Source organism: Nicotiana tabacum, chromosome 21, assembly GCF_000715075.1.
Source record: "Nicotiana tabacum cultivar K326 chromosome 21, ASM71507v2, whole genome shotgun sequence".
NCBI classification, from domain to species: domain Eukaryota; kingdom Viridiplantae; phylum Streptophyta; class Magnoliopsida; order Solanales; family Solanaceae; genus Nicotiana; species Nicotiana tabacum.
In genome coordinates, this window is record NC_134100.1 from 11,484,531 (window position 1) to 11,501,825 (window position 17,295).

The window sequence follows — 17,295 nt, forward strand, 5'->3', positions numbered from 1 at the left end:
AGAGTGCATTTAGCCAAGCAAGACAATTTGGAGACACCCGTCACTCATTGGGAAGCAATGCTTTGAAAGTTTTAGTATGTTTTAGAGATTGGATTAGATCAGAACGAAGAAATCAAGGACGTGAAGATGTTGATATCCCAGAAGACGAGGAACTTAAAGATATATTAACACATGGTAACCCATCCGAAGAACACTCCAAAAGAAGGCCACTTAGTTCATATTGATTATGACGAACTTACTAAGGCAATGCAAAACCTTTGAATTTAATCTTTTTTTGGTTAATTTACTTGTTGTTAAATGTAAACATTTCAATTTATAAGTTTGAATTTTGAAATAAATGTAGCACTTGCAATTTATAAGTGCAATTTTTCTTATCTACATTGTATTCTTTATATTTTTACTTTATATTAATATAACTTACAATAGATATACAAAATACAAAAAAAAAAATTACACTAACCCGGCCCCGCCCGGCCCCTTGTACCCGTAACCCTTACGGTTTATTTTTTACCCGGATGAACCCGAACCTATTAAATCCGGTAAGCCCCAACCCGTAACTGGCCCGGACCCCAACCCGTAAGGTTACTAATTTTTCCTATCCAGCCCGACCCGACCCACCCGTTAGACACCCTTAATTTAACGGTATATTTTTAGTTACCATTTACGCTACTGAATTTGGAGTAAGGAAATAGATGATGTGCTAATGTGAACTGTCTATACGAAAAGTCTTAACTTGTGCTATTATATGGTTAATGGCGTAATAAATAATGACAATGATTTCTTCATGAGTAAAAAGCTAAGAATCTGCAGGTATATTTTTGCTTTGTGTTTTACTGCTGTAATGATATTACCCCTATATGTACCAGTTCATTCACCTTCGTTTGGCATTTGTTTTAGAGAAAAAGTAGAGAAAGAAGATGAAGAAAAAGGTGCTTTTTAATAAGATCAAGAAAGAGGAGCTCGAGGCCGGGGATCACATTTACACATGGCGACACCGCTATCTCTACGCACATCATGGTGAGCGTTTACAGTTCTCTTTTACTTTAAGCTCGTTAATTTCAGTTCAATTCTCTTTTGAATATATAGCACCTGCTTTTTCTGCAGTTTTTTTTTTTTTCCATTGATGAAATGATGGATCGATCAAATTATGAAACTTGGGTGTCTTTTACTTCTTGATATAATCTGAAAATGTTGCAATTAAGCCCTGATGTAGTTCACTTTGTTTGGTGGGGTTTGGGTTGGGGGTTTGTGGGGGAGGGAGGGGGGGATTTCGAGTCTGGAAAAAACAAATCTGCTCCTTTTTTGTCGTGCAGCCGAACGTAAAACTATGCTTTTAGGGTGTGTTTAGTAAGAACGAAAATTTTAGGGTGTATTTAGCACGAAGGATAATGTTTTCCATGGAAAAATATTTTTCTAAATGAGTGGTTTTAGCACTTATTTTCTCTTATTTGGTTAGTGAGTAAAAAAAAAATTTCGAAAAATATTTTCTGCTGTTTTGTTAGAGAATAGAAAATATTTTTTTATGCTACTCTTTTCACCTCATTTCCCAAGTCCTCATGTTTACTTGCTCCCCCACCTCCCCAAATACCCAACATTTGCAGGACTCAATTTACTTCAACAATTTAATTATTCTTCTAAAAATTCACATAAATCTAAAGAAACTAATGTGTTGCTTTAGTTTTTCACGCAAAATAACATTGAAATTTATGCTCCATAGCTATAAAAGAAAATACTCTTTTTTTTGGTTGAAAAAAAAAATACTCATTCTACAACATGAAAATAAAGTAATCATTTTATTGAAATAAAAGAAAATACTTTTTCTATATCATGAAAAGAAAATACTCATTTTGTTGAAATGAAAAAAATACTTTTTTTGTATTTTTTGTACATCATGAAAAGAAATTATTTTTTTTTGTTGAAATGAAAGAAAATAATTTTTCTACATCATGAAAAGAAAGTACTTTTTTGTTCAAATAAAAAAAAACTTTTTATATCAAGAAAAGAAAATACTCATTTGTTAAAATGAAATATATATATATATATATATATATATATATATATAACATGAAAAGAAAGTACTATTAATAACATATTTATTAACTGGAAGTGGGGAGCGAGGGTGGGGTGGGGTGGGGTAAGTAGGTGGGGGTGTGGGGTTGGGGGGATGCGAAATCTGGTGGGGAAGGTTGAAAAAGAATTTTGGAAAATATTTTTTCTTCTCTTGGTAAAGAAAATATTTTTTTCCAATTGAAAAAAAATAAATTCATGAAAAAAATATTTTTCAAAATATTTAAGCCAACCAATCATTGAAAAATTTCCTTCATACCAAACACACCCTAATGTAATACATTTAAGTGCTACTGCCTGGATTTGAGAATCGTACAAGGTGTGACAGATGGTGTGAGAATTATTTCTTGTTTAGATATTTGGGAATTAAATGATGAAAGTATGTCGAAGTGTTGATTATCACAAGTAGAGTTGATCATGAGTTGGGAAATTTGCAAAAGGAAAATAAATGACTTCCACGGTAAGTGAAGGAAGTCACTTCCTTGAAACATTTTCCTCATTTTGGCGAAAACTATTTTTCTTGAAGAAAACATATTTTGGATCTCAAGGTAACCATGCACTGAAAAACATTTTCTTGATGATTAGATTTTCGTAGAGTATTTTTTTAATTAATACTGTGAACACCCAATTTTCGATCATATTTAAATTTTTCATCACTTTTTAGTATATAAATATTTTTAAGTTTAATATACATATTTTAGCCTTTGTTTTACCTTTTTATACGTTTTTTCTTAAGAAAATTAAAAAGCACGAAAAACAGTTATATTTTTTGATAATTAATTTTGTTTTCATTTATAAAAGAAACAAAAAAATAAATTTTAAATATATTTTTATTAGTATATTTTTTGTTTAAGTTAAAGAGTTTCTACAAATAAATATTGAATATTTAGTGTTTTAATCCTTGAAAAAATTATACTGTATAGCCGTTATAAAAATAATAGCCGAAAAAAAATATAAAATTTATATATTTTTTGTATTTATATACATTATGTATCTTATATACAAAAATTATACAAATTTTATTTATTTTTTCGGCTACTAAATATAAATAGTTTATGATGCGGGCTAAAAGTGATAATAACTCTTAACCCTTTTATTAGTAAGATGTTATATTTTACACTATTTACCTATTATCTCCAAATAAATAAAAAGAAAAAGAAAAGAAGATATTATGGTAAATGATCACATCAAGCACATAAAATGACATTGTTTCACATAAAATGAAACATAGGGGAGGAAATATCCATTTTATTGGTAGCTAAAAAAGATTCCGTGTTAAAAAAAGCTTTTCATCATTCTTCTATATACCCCATATTCCTATCCACTTTTCTCATCCAATTTCGTGTTCCCCAAGCTCACATCCCACAGCGGACGCAGGATTCCAGCTAAGGTGTCAAAAAAAAGTTAAAAAATTAAAAGATATTTTATAGGTAGTGGACCAATGACCTCATAAATATTTTGAACCACTAAGCTCTGTTTTTTAGACTGTGTCAAGAGAATTTATAATATAATACATACATGTTAAAAATAAATTTTGTCTTATATATAAGATGTAAGTTTTCGGGCAAAGTCTTGGTAGAGAGCGCTACCCCTGAATAGGGCTTTACTCGGTGTGAATCCGGATATAATCGGGCTCCAATACGAGTACCGAACACCGGATGAAAAACCCAAAAAAACGTTTTCGGGCAAAGTGGGCCAGGTAGTTTCCTCATACCCCTACGCTCTCTGAAATCACATACGATAAACAACCAAACACCCACACACAACCTCCCTTAAAAACCTAACTGAAAAGCTGCTCGAAAACTACCTAAAATCAGCCATTAAACTCACGAGAAACGACCCCAAGACCAGCATGAACGAAGCCAAATGGTCATAATGATGATCATTGACTACATTTCATATACTATATTGGTAAAATATTATATTTTAAAGGTATATAACATATATTAAAAGTCCTTTGTCGAAATTATTTTTTATTTCTTTAAAATTTGAACACGCTTGGGGTGAAGAATGTTAGGATATACTATAAACCATGTGTATTGTTATAGTATACTTTATGGAACAATTGTTTATTTATTTATTCAATTCAATAAAGTTTTATTTTAAATAGATCATGTATTTGTTTGTGTGTTCATTGCTTATATAGTAGATGATTTAGTGTATAGAGTTTAGCTTATACACGGAAGATTAAATCATCGGTTCTTATAAGTCATAAAGTTTATGTTCACAATCTAATGATGGAATTGGACAAACTATCGGCATGGTTGTAGCACAAGATTAAATATAATATATCTTGATTATGAAAATGGTCTAATTCCAACTTCTTGTGCTAGTACATTTTGTATGTATTGAACGGATCAAGTAGAGATAGGTATTTTATACTGACTTGATAAAATAATTTCTCTAGTCCATTCAATGTACTTATACTCTTAATCTTGATATAATTATTATTAGTTGTGTATATCATTTATTGTTTTGATTTATTAAAAGGCGGGATTCTTTCGTGGGTCAATAAGCCTGGTGAGTTGGACAATAATGATATACATTGGCGAAATAATAATTAGTTGATAGAATCAATGTCTCAGTTTTTCTGAGATTGATGATACTCCTTTATGAAAACTTATAAGTTTCCATGTGTAAACCCGGTCGGTGAATTTTGTATCCGACACATGAATTAAGTTAAGTGAAAGTCTAAAGGAAGTAATCAATAAATTAAATTGTCAGTAATTTAATTTGATTGGTTAGTATCTGAATCTTAGCATGGGGAGTTAAATAAGGTTTTATGGAAGAATTTCGAAATTGAACTAAGGAGTGCAATTACGAATTTTTAGTGGAATAATTCGAAATTTATTATGGTAGAAATTAATTTCAAATTTCGAAATTAATTCCATAATAGGAAGTCTTGTTAATTAAATTCTGGGGTCCCTACTGTGCCTGAATAATAGGAAATAAAGGAAACATTTCCTTAGTGGAAGAAGAAAATCTAACAGGTTTTGGAAAAGTGTTTTGACCTAAAAAAACGCAGCTATATATATACATGGTATATAGCTGGTCATTTTTTTGGTCGAGAACCAGAGTCATGGATGCCCATCCGGGAGCTTCCTCGGGCTCAACTTACCCAAACAGGTTCCTAGCAAAGAAACCAATGCCAAACAGAGCAAGGTACCGCCCGTGCATCACAGATAGGAGGAACGCCCCGAGATTCAACCTACCTCACGACAATCGAGGAATGGCCCAAGGGCAATATCCTCAAGGAATCGTTAACAAAAGTAGATTTGACGAGGATGCATGGCCGGAAAGGGCACCTCGCCCACTAGAGTACAACTTCCACATTGCTATACCAAACATCGTGCTCACCATAGGCGAAACCGGGGACGTCAAATGGCTCGGATCAATTCGGTTGAATTCCCCCCAAGGAAATCGCAGCCTGGCACGGGAACTACATAGCAAGTGTTGCGCAGGGCCGAAGGTAGCCACCAGCTCCGAAGGAAAGACGCCAAGCCGCTCCGTAAAAATCGCCACCGAGAACTGACGAGCGACCGAATTCAAGTTCGCCCCCTAGTAAGAAAGGCAACCAGGAGTAACGAAACAAGCGGACCACAGCGCATCACCACGGTAATTGAGAAATGACGACTCTTTCCAAGGACTTGTAAAAAGGAGAGCAAATTTTGTTGGCACCGGAGAAAGGTAGGGCTGAGGGTATACCCCCAAGGATGCCCTTACAGTCAACAAAGAGGATACCGAGACCTCATCTCGATCTCGCAATGATGTACTGGTAACCTTCTTCCTTACTCGATCCATTTTTGGTAAAACATGTGCGCATCAGTTCAGGTAACTCGATCAACACTGTCGGACCGTCGGGTCGAAACATAACCACCTCCCGAATCCTTGCCGGACTCTAAATGGCGATCGCCACAATAAGGGGGAAAGACCATTCCCCGCAGCATAGCATGACCGGCCCAGACCGGAATACCGAGTTTCATGTCATCAAAGGAGATGCAAGGCACAAACGCCTTATTCGGACGACCTCGGACGCATAGCCCGAAGATAAGGTCGTCCCCACTTTGCCAAAAGGGAAAAAATTCCACGCAAGAGATGGAATTAAAACCATCGGTGGGAAGCGACATGCGACAAGAGGAAATCCTGCATCACGTGACACACCGCCAGCACCAACATCTCCACCCTCGAAAGAGTCAAAGGGTAAGCGAACCACATCTTCGGCCAAGCCTAATTAAACACAGCGGAGGGCTGTACTAGAGTCCATACCCCGAAACAGCAGGAATACACCTAACCTCGAAATGTCGCCTACACATCCCGCGGTAAGGAAGAACTGCTTCACTCCTTTGATATTTTTTTACTAACCTGTATGTAGACATCGGGTTAGGGCGTTCAGAGGATCTAACTCTACCCGGAGCCTTCAAGGCCTTAACTGGAGTCGTCGCACTCTTTCCCTTTGGCTGGACTTTCGCCCCAAAGAGGGTTTCGCTAGCAAGATACTTAGCGGAGCAACATGCCCCTGAGGAGGATCCGACAAGATCACAGTCCTTCTTCTGCAATCAAATGACGAAGAGCACCCTCCCTTTTGGAGGCACCGTCCGCTCGGAAGGACCGGAGAACGACAGACTGAGTTTCGATAAGGAATCATGTACCGGACCAAACGGCCAGGGAGCCGCGCCTGCACGGGCCGAGCTCACAATGATGAAATAATATATATTTACGCCAAGTAATAAAGAATGTATTTCAACATCTCATGCTCCAGAAAAGATAATTTCAGCATACTCTCGGCAGGGATCCCTCCACCGAATGTGTCTCGAAATGCTCGGAGACTTAGCATCAATAATTTGGCACCCGCAAGACCCCAGGTTCGGAACTTCGGGCTCATAAGGCCCCAACAAGGCAGCTCCGAGCTCACGAATAATGTCCTTTGAGCCTAAGCAAACTCGATGACTCGAAGACTGTCACCGATCGCCATGCACTAGAAAACCCGAAGCTATAAGACCCCGAGCGGGCAGACTCGGCGTAACCAGATCTATTCTACATAGCAACAAAAACTGTAAGACCTCAAAAGGCATGACAAAATGCAAAACCTCAACATGCATGAAACTTTTGTAAGACCTTACTACAGGCGTAAAAACTCAATCCCAAAGTTTAGGTTATACGTTGCATTTGTAAGAATCCCGAAAGGGCATACCCTCGGTGTAGACGCCTAAACTATTACTCGGGATCAAAAATGGATCCGGCCAAACACATACGACTACGGTCAAAACAGCTGCTACAACCAAATTAACGCGACTCAGGGATGCCCGACTGTCGCTAACAAAATCGCAAGCCATTACTTCGAATATACTTTGGAAAGAACCGGTTAAAACAGGCTTTCCTCAACAGGGAAAACGAGCTTCGACCATGTCAGCTCCAAATCACAAGGCTTCGAGCTACTCAGCCTACGAGCTAAGAACCTTTCGAGGTGCTCAAACATTGTCGCTAACAACTTGAAATCGAGGTTCTTCCAGAACCGACGATGGGTCAGGAAAAATCATTTCAAAAAGACCTTAACGAGAGGAAAACAAAGCCTTTAAAAATCCCACGGGCAAAAGCGTAAGAGCCATTGTTGCTAGCCAAACGAGCCTCCGGGCCGCACACTAAAAAGGTCTCAACAACCAAACAGCGTAAGAGCCACTATCGCTAGCTCAAAAATTGAAAACTGGAGGATTAAAATGAGCTCGAGTCGTAACCCGATTCGAAGACCGGATCTAAAATAGTTAACTGCAATATGCCTAAGGGCACGACATAAATGCCATTGTCGCCAGCCAAATAAGCCTCCGGGCCACGCACTTGTAAGGTCACCTCGGCCCGAAGCACAAAAAGCCATCATCGTCCGCCCATGCAGGCAGGAAAGAACTTGAGGGTCAATTAAAGCTAGAGTTGCAATGCGACTTGGAGACTGGACCCAAAATAGTCGAAACAGCAAATGCCCAAGGGCAAGAAACAAGAACAATTACTATCCGCCCACACAGGCACAGAAGATTGAAGGTCAGGAAAGCTCGAGTTAAGGCCTGACTCGGAGACTAAGCCTAAACAACTAGGTAAAGTGCGGAGACCCCAACGCATGTTCACGTCAAAAATCGCACTTAAAAGCCTCCGGGCCTGCCTAATTAGTTCCGGACCCACGAGGATTCCGCCAAACACCGAAACCAACCCGCTTGGTTAAAAGCAATACAGAAATAGATGCAGAAGAAATAAAGCTTCAAGTTTTCTCTTATCTTACATATGCAAAAGGCGCACTCTACATCTATAAACATGCTCTGCAGGTATTAAATACAAAATGGAAAACCAGCGAAATCTACACTCCACTCCAAAGGGATACAGCGTGCCAGCTCCAGATTCGCTCTCCGTGACATCATCATGGAGTAACCGAGCGTCAAGTTCGTCCCCCCTTGCTCAAGCCAATTCCTCCGAGAGAATGAAGCCCCTTGCGCCGATCTCCTCGAGTACCTCTCTTCGGGATCTGCAACGAAAAATTCCTCGATCCTCTTCTTACGGTCGAGGTCCCGCTTTAGCTCGGCTTGGGCATCAGCGGCGTTCTTCGTACAAATTGCCATCTCCTGATTAGCCTTGGTTCGCTTAATGCTGCTTCAGCCTGAGCATCGATTATCTCAGCCCTGATCTTCGAGAGATCGGACTCAAGTTTCCCGATCATATCCGCTTGAACTATAGCGTTGTCGCAAGCCAAGCGAAGTTGGGCCTCGAAGGCAGGAACCTTGGCCAAGGCACCTCTCTCCTCTAAAGCTTGAGCCTGCACCTGAGCCCTTAGCTCGTTGCAAGCATTCCTGATGCGGTCAGTGTCACCCTTAAGGTACTCCAAGGCTTTCGTTCTCTTCTGTAGCTAAGATAGGAAAAGGGGTTAACCTTAAGGGTCTAAAAGAACAAAGCACATACTACGAAAGGTTACTTGCTCCATCAAATAGCGCTCGTAGTTCGAACTCCAGTATGCCTCATATCGCCAATGTAGCAACTCAACCTCCTTCTCCTTGCTGAGGAGCCTAAGGGACTCACCCTCATCCAGAGCTTTCCGAAGCCTGGCCCCTTGACGGAGCAGCTCGGACCTGAGCCTATCAAAGGCCTGCAAAAGGAAACTTGATAAGAAAAGAAGGACGCAAAATACAGAAGAACTGCACCTAAACTCACCATGAAGTGAAGTCGGTGGACTTCCTCGAAGTCAGAGCACACTCCTGTTGATCCTGCCTCCTCAGCCCCAGGAGAATCAACCTCGGGCAAAGCATATTCAATCGGAGGAACTGCCGTCTGAGAATCAAACACTCCGGGAATAGCAGGCTCGAACGATGCCCTCTCCTCGAAGACACGGGCCCGTTCAGCCTCACTAAAAGCTCCATCACACTGCGGGTACGGATCTCGTTTGTCACCATCGTCCCTTAGCTCGGAGGCCAACAACTCCTTCCCCTCTCCGGAAGAGCACATCCTCACCCCAAGGAGTTGCTCGATAGCTGCAACGGCAATGCCAGCGCTAAAGAAAAAGGAAAGTGTCATCTCAAATGTATGAAGACCAAGATAAATGCGTCGTATGCGCATACCTTGGTATTTCTCTTCCCATATGTTACGGGACATAGCTCGCCACCTACACTCACCGCAGGTCGAATGGGTCACCAACTTCCGGACCCAGCCAGGCAGATCGAGGACTTCGCCCGGCGTCCACGAAGTTGTTGCAAAAGGGGAGAAACATAATTACTCAACTAATTTTCGCTATAAGCAAAATCTGAGAAAGCGCCAGACATTCCACTCATGAGCGTAATTCTAACCCTCGAGAAACAGCATAAGCTTCACGGGAATAATGTCAGCCGTCCGAACCCGGACGAATCGACTGATCCACTCTTGGTCCCCAACTCTTTCATCATCAACAGCAAAAGGCATGAACGAACGACACCACAAGGTTAACAGGCCTCGGTGGTGAAAGGGCCAGTACAACCTGACAAGGTGGCTGAGCGTGAATTCAAGCCCAGCCTTTTCCACAAAGGACCTCATCATCAGCACCACTTGCCAAAACGACAGATGTATCTGCGCCAAGGTAACCCGATACTTCAAGCAAAAAATCAAGCACGACCCTGTCAATGGGGCTAAATGCAAAGGGATATAGGTTTACGCTCAAGAATCCATCAGCAGAGTCCGTAATGCTCTCACCCGAGGAAAGCACCTACAGCGTTATCCCATCTCTCCATCCGCAGTATTTCCTCACCATCTCCAGATTTTCCTCTCTTATCAAAGACACAGTCTTCAGAGGGAACTCCCGCGGATCCTGAATGCCGGGCACGGAACTCTCCCCTCCCTGTCGGGCCGGCGCCGAGGTAGTTTCTATAGCTATGGTAGAATCGACAAACTAAGGCAAAAATGTGCTCCCATGCTTTTTGTTCCTGAAGAGACGATGAACCCGATGCCAAGGCGGAGGGATAGCTATCCAGAATGATGAGATCTCCCAAAGAAACAAGGGCCACCCCACATATATGTAGGAAACAACAGCGATTTGCTTGTCCAAAGTAAGCCCGGGAGGCCAACGGCCTCGATACAGATCCCGAAGTGGTACCCGACCCCATAGGAATCCATCGACAAGAAGTTAGGCCTCAAATAGTCAAATGAATTATCTCCAGTCTCGACGTAGTGCCCAACCTCGAGGATCTTTGCCAAAAAAGAGAAGTCAGGCTTCGAGAAGCCTTCAACGCCATCATTTAACTCGAGGTGGTACCTGATCTCATGATTTCCCTTTCTCAAAAGAAAAATAAGTGCGCGAAGCTCCGATTGTGAAGGCTCTCGGAGAGCTCGAGGCATTGCCTGAGCATAAGGCAACCCCTCAACAGAAGTCTATCCACTACGCTTTAAAAACTATCTGCATCAAGTTCAAAGCAGGCCCCCAGCTCGGAGGTCCCGACAGCCCGAGCCTATCAGATCAATTCAGGCTTGGTCCGAGATATGACGATGGGCTCGAAGAAGAGCCATGTTATTCGGCCGAGGATCGGAAAGAGCGCTCGTGCCCAAGTTAGATGTCAGCGGCCAACGACAAAGGAAAACATTCGAAGGCTTCGAAGCACACAAGATCATGCAACAATAGGGCAAAAATTGAAAACAGAAATCAAGAAAGTATCTTCGTATTCATAAATTTCCATGTACAACAGCCCTCGAAGGGTCCCTACACATAATTGCAAAAGTACGCAAGGGGTTATTACACCTAAAGGGAGAAACAAAAGGGCACACATCCTTAGAAGCCTCATCCCTGCCTTCCATGCTGATATCCCCAAAAGAGAGGGCGAGCAACAGGGAGGGATGAAAAAATGCCATAGCTCTCCGAAGGTCGAGGACCCTCGCTGGCCAAAAGAACCTTGGAGAGACAGCGGACCGGGCGAGCCTCGATCCTCGCTTGTACGGCTACTTAGAATCCACTTCTTAGAACACTTAGCCGTGCAAGCTACCAGCTCGGGGTAGAGCACCACGTCGAGCCGGGGTATGAAGGTGAGCAGCAATGTATAATCCGAGCCCCCTTTTGAGCAGCGGTATGTAATCTGAAGAGTTTTTTTTGCGAGCAAGGAAAGTTGATTCCCGTATGTCATCGTCCCAGGCCAACAACGACAGTAACATCAGACGTAGCAACAACCATAGCAGTAACAGGATGGCATGGTTATGCTCGACAAAGGGAAGCCCCAACAAGATTCCACAACACAATCTACGGGAGCTCCGCCAAACGGCCTTGAGGCTATGAGCCCCAAGCATGATGTTCAAGGATAGAAGAAGATGATAAGAAGAAATGGGCAAATGAGCCAACGAAGGTATTGGGATGGGAAAAACAACCCTAGGCATCCCTATTTATACGGGTAACGACACGGTCATCGAGGCTTTGGAAGATTGACCAGTGAACGTAGTTATTGCATTCTTGAAAAACCGAATCGACAGCGGTACATTCACCTTGGAGAATGGGAATCGGCAGTACATTGAATGAAGTCTAAATGCACAAGTCCATGGGACACCCCGGTTGCCACAAAAGTTCGTGCCACAAGTTGCATCATTGGTATGACGTCGTCTTAAGAAGCTCAAGGAGTCAAGGGTCAGAATCATTTTCTATCGCTTCATTCTAGGAAACGCGGAGACTATCTATATGCGGCAAAATCAGAGGACTTAATTTCTCTCTATCAAATCATTTCAGAAGAATGCCTCGAGACCCCGAGGATGGGGAGCCACGACCGAGTCCTCTCCCTCAAGGCTCGTCGAGGCCCGACTCAAAGAAGACGAAGGTCGAGGCCAGAACAGAAGGGGAAGCTTCCAAGGCACGCGGCTAAGTCTGACAAAGCCGGTCTATCCGGAACCTATGCCGAAGCATCGCGTCTAGCCATCCCATCTCCATGCTTTGTAATTAATTCATATTGTACTATAGCCGAGTTCCCCTCCTATATAAAGGGAACCCTCTCTACTTTGTGATGGGCTGATGTTGCTCCAACTATTTCTCCACAAGATCAATAATATCTCCCTCTCTCTCTTTTCTCTCTAACTCACTTGCTCTTATTGGCTCGAGGCCACCTTAGCATCTGCCATCCCCCCGTTTGCTCTTCATTTATTGCTTGGTATTGGCCATAAAGAGCCTTGTTTAATCATATCTTAACTGTTATCCCAACCACGACTACCCTCGATAGCTCGAGATCGAGCCCAGGTATCGACCCCGAGGTCCTCTGTCAACCAGTCCGAATTCAAGGCAGTAAGCCCCTCGGTTTGATTACTACCTCATTTTAGCTTGCATTTCATCTTTAAACTTCATATTCCTAGCATCATATGCTCTAACAACTAGCATAAAAATAGATCACATATTTTTAGAATCCTATTTACAAATTTAATTGTTGTTACCATTTTCACGGTAAACAAAACAGAACCGGATGGAGCTCCCAACTGATCATCCTCGACCCTGATCTTCGATTGGTACCGATTATGCACATCGGCCCAGGTCAACGTTGGATATTCAATCAAATTTTGCTTTAGTTGACGTGATGCTATCGAACTTCGCTCGTTCAAAGCCTGAGTAAAGTCTTGGACAGCCCAATCATTGGTAACCGGGGGTAGGTCCATGCATTCCACCTGAAATCGAGATTCGAACTCCCTTAGCATTTCATCGTCGTTCTGTCTCACTTTGAAGAGATTTGACTTCCTAGCCGCGACCTTTAGTGCTCCGGTGTGCGCCTTTACGAATGAATCAGCGAGCATGGCGAAAGAATCAATGGAATTAGGCGACAAATCGTGGTACCATATCATTACTCCCTTCGATAAAGTTTCTCCAATTTTTTTCAACAAAACGGATTCAATCTCATCATTTGTTAAGTCATTTCCCTTTATTTTGCATCTGTACGAAGTGATATGTTCATTAGGATCAGTGGTCCCGCTGTACTTAGGGATGTCTAGCATACGAAACTTCTTATGAATGGGTTTCGGAGCCGCACTTTAAGGAAAAGGCTTCTGCATGAACTTCTTCGAATCCAAACCCTTTAGGATCGGGGGTGACCTCGGTATTTGGTCAACTCGTGAGTTGTACGTTTCCACCTTTTTGTCATTAGCCTCAATTTTCTTTTCACCTAATTCTATCTGTTTAGTGAGCTCCTCGAGCATGATGGCGGGATCAGTTCCCGATCCATTATCATTCAATTTTTCCTACATGGGTTCGACCCTATGAGCAACTTCCTGTGATGTATCAAGTTCGATTATGTTTGGGGCTCGATTCTAATTTTGGAGTTGCGATATCGCAGTCTGTTGAGTTTGAAGCATGTCAAATATCATTCCAAGGCTAATTCTGCTTTCTTCACCATTTTGTGTGTTCCGGTCGCCGACCGGACGTCTTTGCGGACGCTATTTTCAGGGTCGGCGCCTAAATATCCACAAATGGTGATATGAGAATTGACATCAATCGGATCCACGACCTGTGGCGCGTCGGGATTGATTGGAGGCACTCTATTTCCTGGGGTGACTACGTGCTCATTTTTGCCATGAAGACCAAGGCCGGTGTCAGTGTGAGTGGGTGATGCTTGAGAGTTTGACATGTTTATTCCTGAAATAAAAAATACTCACAAGAACAAGCGTAAAAGTAATGTGTGTTATGAAGGTTAATATTAAGCAATCACTATTATCCTTAGCCCCACAGTGGGCTCCAAACTATCTACCCTAAAAATCGAGTAACAATTAAACTTGTAATGTGATTTTAAGGATACATGATTCACTTAATACCAATTGATTGATTTAGAGATAAGTGATGGAATTGACAAGAATATAAAGCAATGTTTGGACAGTGTCCTCGAGCTGATGAACCCTCGAGAGTAGTAAAGTAAAAATAGTTAAAGAACAATAAATTGATGAACAATAGAGAAATATTATATTGCTTTTATCTGTATGAATGTAAGGTTTTTACAAATGATGGGGACCCTTCTTTATATACTAGAGGAATCTTAATTGTGGTACAATTCTAATTACGGTAGTAAATCACTTGATTGATACAAATAACCGCCCTTGATTTGATCCGTTCCGAGATTTCCGCCGCGATCTCCTACCAGTTATGGATATTTTGCCTTTCTGTTATTGCGTTCTGCCCGAAGCTGATCATATCTGCTCTCGATCGTCGGGACCTCGATCTCGATGGGTATCTCGATCTCCGAACTCGATACATTATCTTCGTGTCTAGGCCTGATCCACTACGAGGCTGACCCTTGACGCAGTTCTCTGATCTCGAAATAATGGTAAAATCGGATACAATAGAGTTGATGATTAATGGCATAACATTCTCCAATCAGTTCCCAATCAAAATGTTGGAAGTGTGATGAATCGGCTTCCTGGTGGTACAACCTCGGACCAGTTTTTGTGCTAATGTTTGTCTGTTGATGAGCAATGTCGAAGATATAATTAAGCAAGGGGTTGTTTGGTTACGATACAAGTTATGTTGGGATAAGTTATGTTGGGATTTGTTATCTTAGTATTATATTTTGTCCACTCTTTGGTAGGTCGTATTAAAAATGACAATTGCATAATTTCTAAAAAGAATGTATAAGTTATTCCGACACTAATTACCCCATTCCCTACAAGGTATAAGTTATCCCGGTACTAATTTTAATTCCATAATAACTTATACCAAGATTGCTAACCAAACAAAATATTAAAGTGGTTTTAAATTTTTATACGAGCATTGTATTACTTAGTACATTCTCTCTAACAATTTAACAAGCACGTGTGACATATACCCCTGAATTAACTGACATATATACTCTCTTTTCAATATCAGGAATATATGTTGATGCTGGAAACGTGATCCATTTCACGCCAACAGCAGGTAGGGAGATAGGAACAGGAACAGATGCTGATCGTTTCATCTTTAGCTCATCATCCTCTCTTCACTCTAAATCCCAGTGTCCAACATGTGGTGATCGACCAAGGAATAATGGGGTCATCTCTTCATGCCTGGAATGCTTCCTCTCTGGTGGTAAACTACGCTGTTTTAAATATGGTGTATCAATACGTCTCTTTCTTGCCCAAGTTAGAGGAACATGTACTACTGCCCCTTCTGATCAGCCAGAGGATGTCCTTCGCCGTGCTGAATTTCTTCTTAGTTACGGTTTTGGAGATTACAAACTTTTCAAGAACAACTGTGAGGATTTCACAATCTACTGCAAGACGGGTTACGTGATCCTAGGAAAGTCCGTAGGGCGCAGTGGTCAGGTAGGTGGTGTGGTAGCTTCAGTTGCTGCTCTATCATGTGCTTGTGCATATTCTGTCATGTCTCCGTCTCTTGCACCTATTGGTCTGGGAACGTACTGTATTTCAAGGTATCTTACTGATATTGGAGTCCGCAAGGATGCGGTGAAAATAGCTGTACAGAAGATTGTTTCCGGTGATGACCTGCATTACTAAAAATGGCTTCTTGAGACCAAATTCTGAATTTACCTGAGCAAGAATTCTTGATTTGAACTAAGTGTTTTATCATGTGTATACCTCACTATTCTTATCATTTCTGAGATACTACTTATTATCAAACACCTTGCAGTGATTCTTTCCCTTCTATTTGGATCTATGATGAAAGAACATATATATGCTGCATCGTTTGTTGATTTGGTAATCAGTATTGCCTATCTTTTGATTTGATTTTTGCCCTTGCTACTGTTATTTCCCTCCTTCAATATTATGCTAAACTACAGTTCATGTGGTCAGTTGGACGCCCTTAGCCAGAAAATATATCGTGCATATAGATCAAATAATATTATTCTTCTCCACACACATACTGCAAATTCCTGACTGTGTTACACTTATTAGGCTTTGCTGATGGTACTTCAGTGCCGAGACAATTTCTGTTGATGCACAATACACCTTCCGTTTCAATTTGTTTGAACTTATTTGATTAGGCACAAAAAAAAGTACACTTCTGAATTTCACGAAAAAAGAGGCACTAAAAACTTGCATCGATCTAAAGTTCTCCTGGTGACAATGCAAACTTCATATGCAAAGTTATAAATTTCGAGTAATGTTAGCGTCTAAAGTTCTCTTCCACCCCCTCCCCCAGCAGTGAAAACTTAATACAATCGGAACACAAACAGCCTAGTTGTTGAAATTATTGAAGAAGAAAAAGAAACTGCAGAGGAGCTTTTTGACTAAGTGTGTTAATATTAGGTATTAGTTAAAAAAAATTTAAAAAACTGGATACAAGTTTAATGGCAGCGACCAAATAGGCACTACATAAAAAATTTACCTTCTATAGTGTAACATCATACATACTTTTGTCAAAATTATCCATAAAATTGGACAAGAACCAAAGGCGAAAAGATTAATATTTTATAGTGCCTAAATAATAAGGCCCCGTTTGGCCATACATTTTGGCAATATTTTTTCAAATCTTTTTTGAAAACATTGTTTGTTCATAGATTAATGATCTATTTTTGAAATTATTTTTCAAGTTCCCAAAATCTAGTTTAGGGTAGATTTTGGGTGAAACTTGTTCTCCCACTCACAAAATTTCAAATTTTTTTCAAATAAAATGCATGTCCAAACATAATTTCAACTTCCAAAAATTATTTTTCAAAACTACTTCAAAAATTATTTTTTCAAGTTTCAACTAAATCTATGTTCAAACGCTAGCTAAGTAACTAGTAATCAAATGCACAAAACATAGTGATCGAATAACAAAATCAAACTCAAAACAAGAAAGAGTAATACTAA

The 17,295-nt window shown here is 40.8% G+C and overlaps 1 protein-coding gene across 2 annotated transcripts; it reads left to right on the forward strand.

The window, feature by feature from the left end:
• The first annotated feature begins 685 nt into the window (after positions 1-685).
• LOC107760070 (protein LEAD-SENSITIVE 1-like) lies at positions 686-16,173 on the forward strand. 2 transcript variants are annotated; one of them, XM_075242145.1, is made up of 3 exons: positions 686-810; positions 898-1,017; positions 15,371-16,173. In XM_075242145.1, exons 2-3 carry the CDS (start codon positions 918-920, stop codon positions 15,994-15,996), a joined length of 726 nt encoding a protein of 241 aa, XP_075098246.1. In that variant the 5' UTR covers positions 686-810; positions 898-917; the 3' UTR covers positions 15,997-16,173. The 2 variants fall into 2 exon arrangements, with proteins under 2 accessions (XP_075098246.1, XP_075098245.1); XM_075242144.1 differs by lacking the exon at positions 686-810 and having other exon boundaries at positions 846-1,017.
• The last annotated feature ends 1,122 nt before the right edge of the window (positions 16,174-17,295 follow it).

Bases quoted from the DNA above. Each gene is read 5' to 3' on its own strand.
- LOC107760070 (XM_075242145.1), top strand. From the start codon at position 918: ATGAAGAAAAAGGTGCTTTTTAATAAGATCAAGAAAGAGGAGCTCGAG. The intron at 1,018-15,370 runs GTGAGCGTTTAC...TTTCAATATCAG, and splicing joins CTATCTCTACGCACATCATG to GAATATATGTTGATGCTGGA.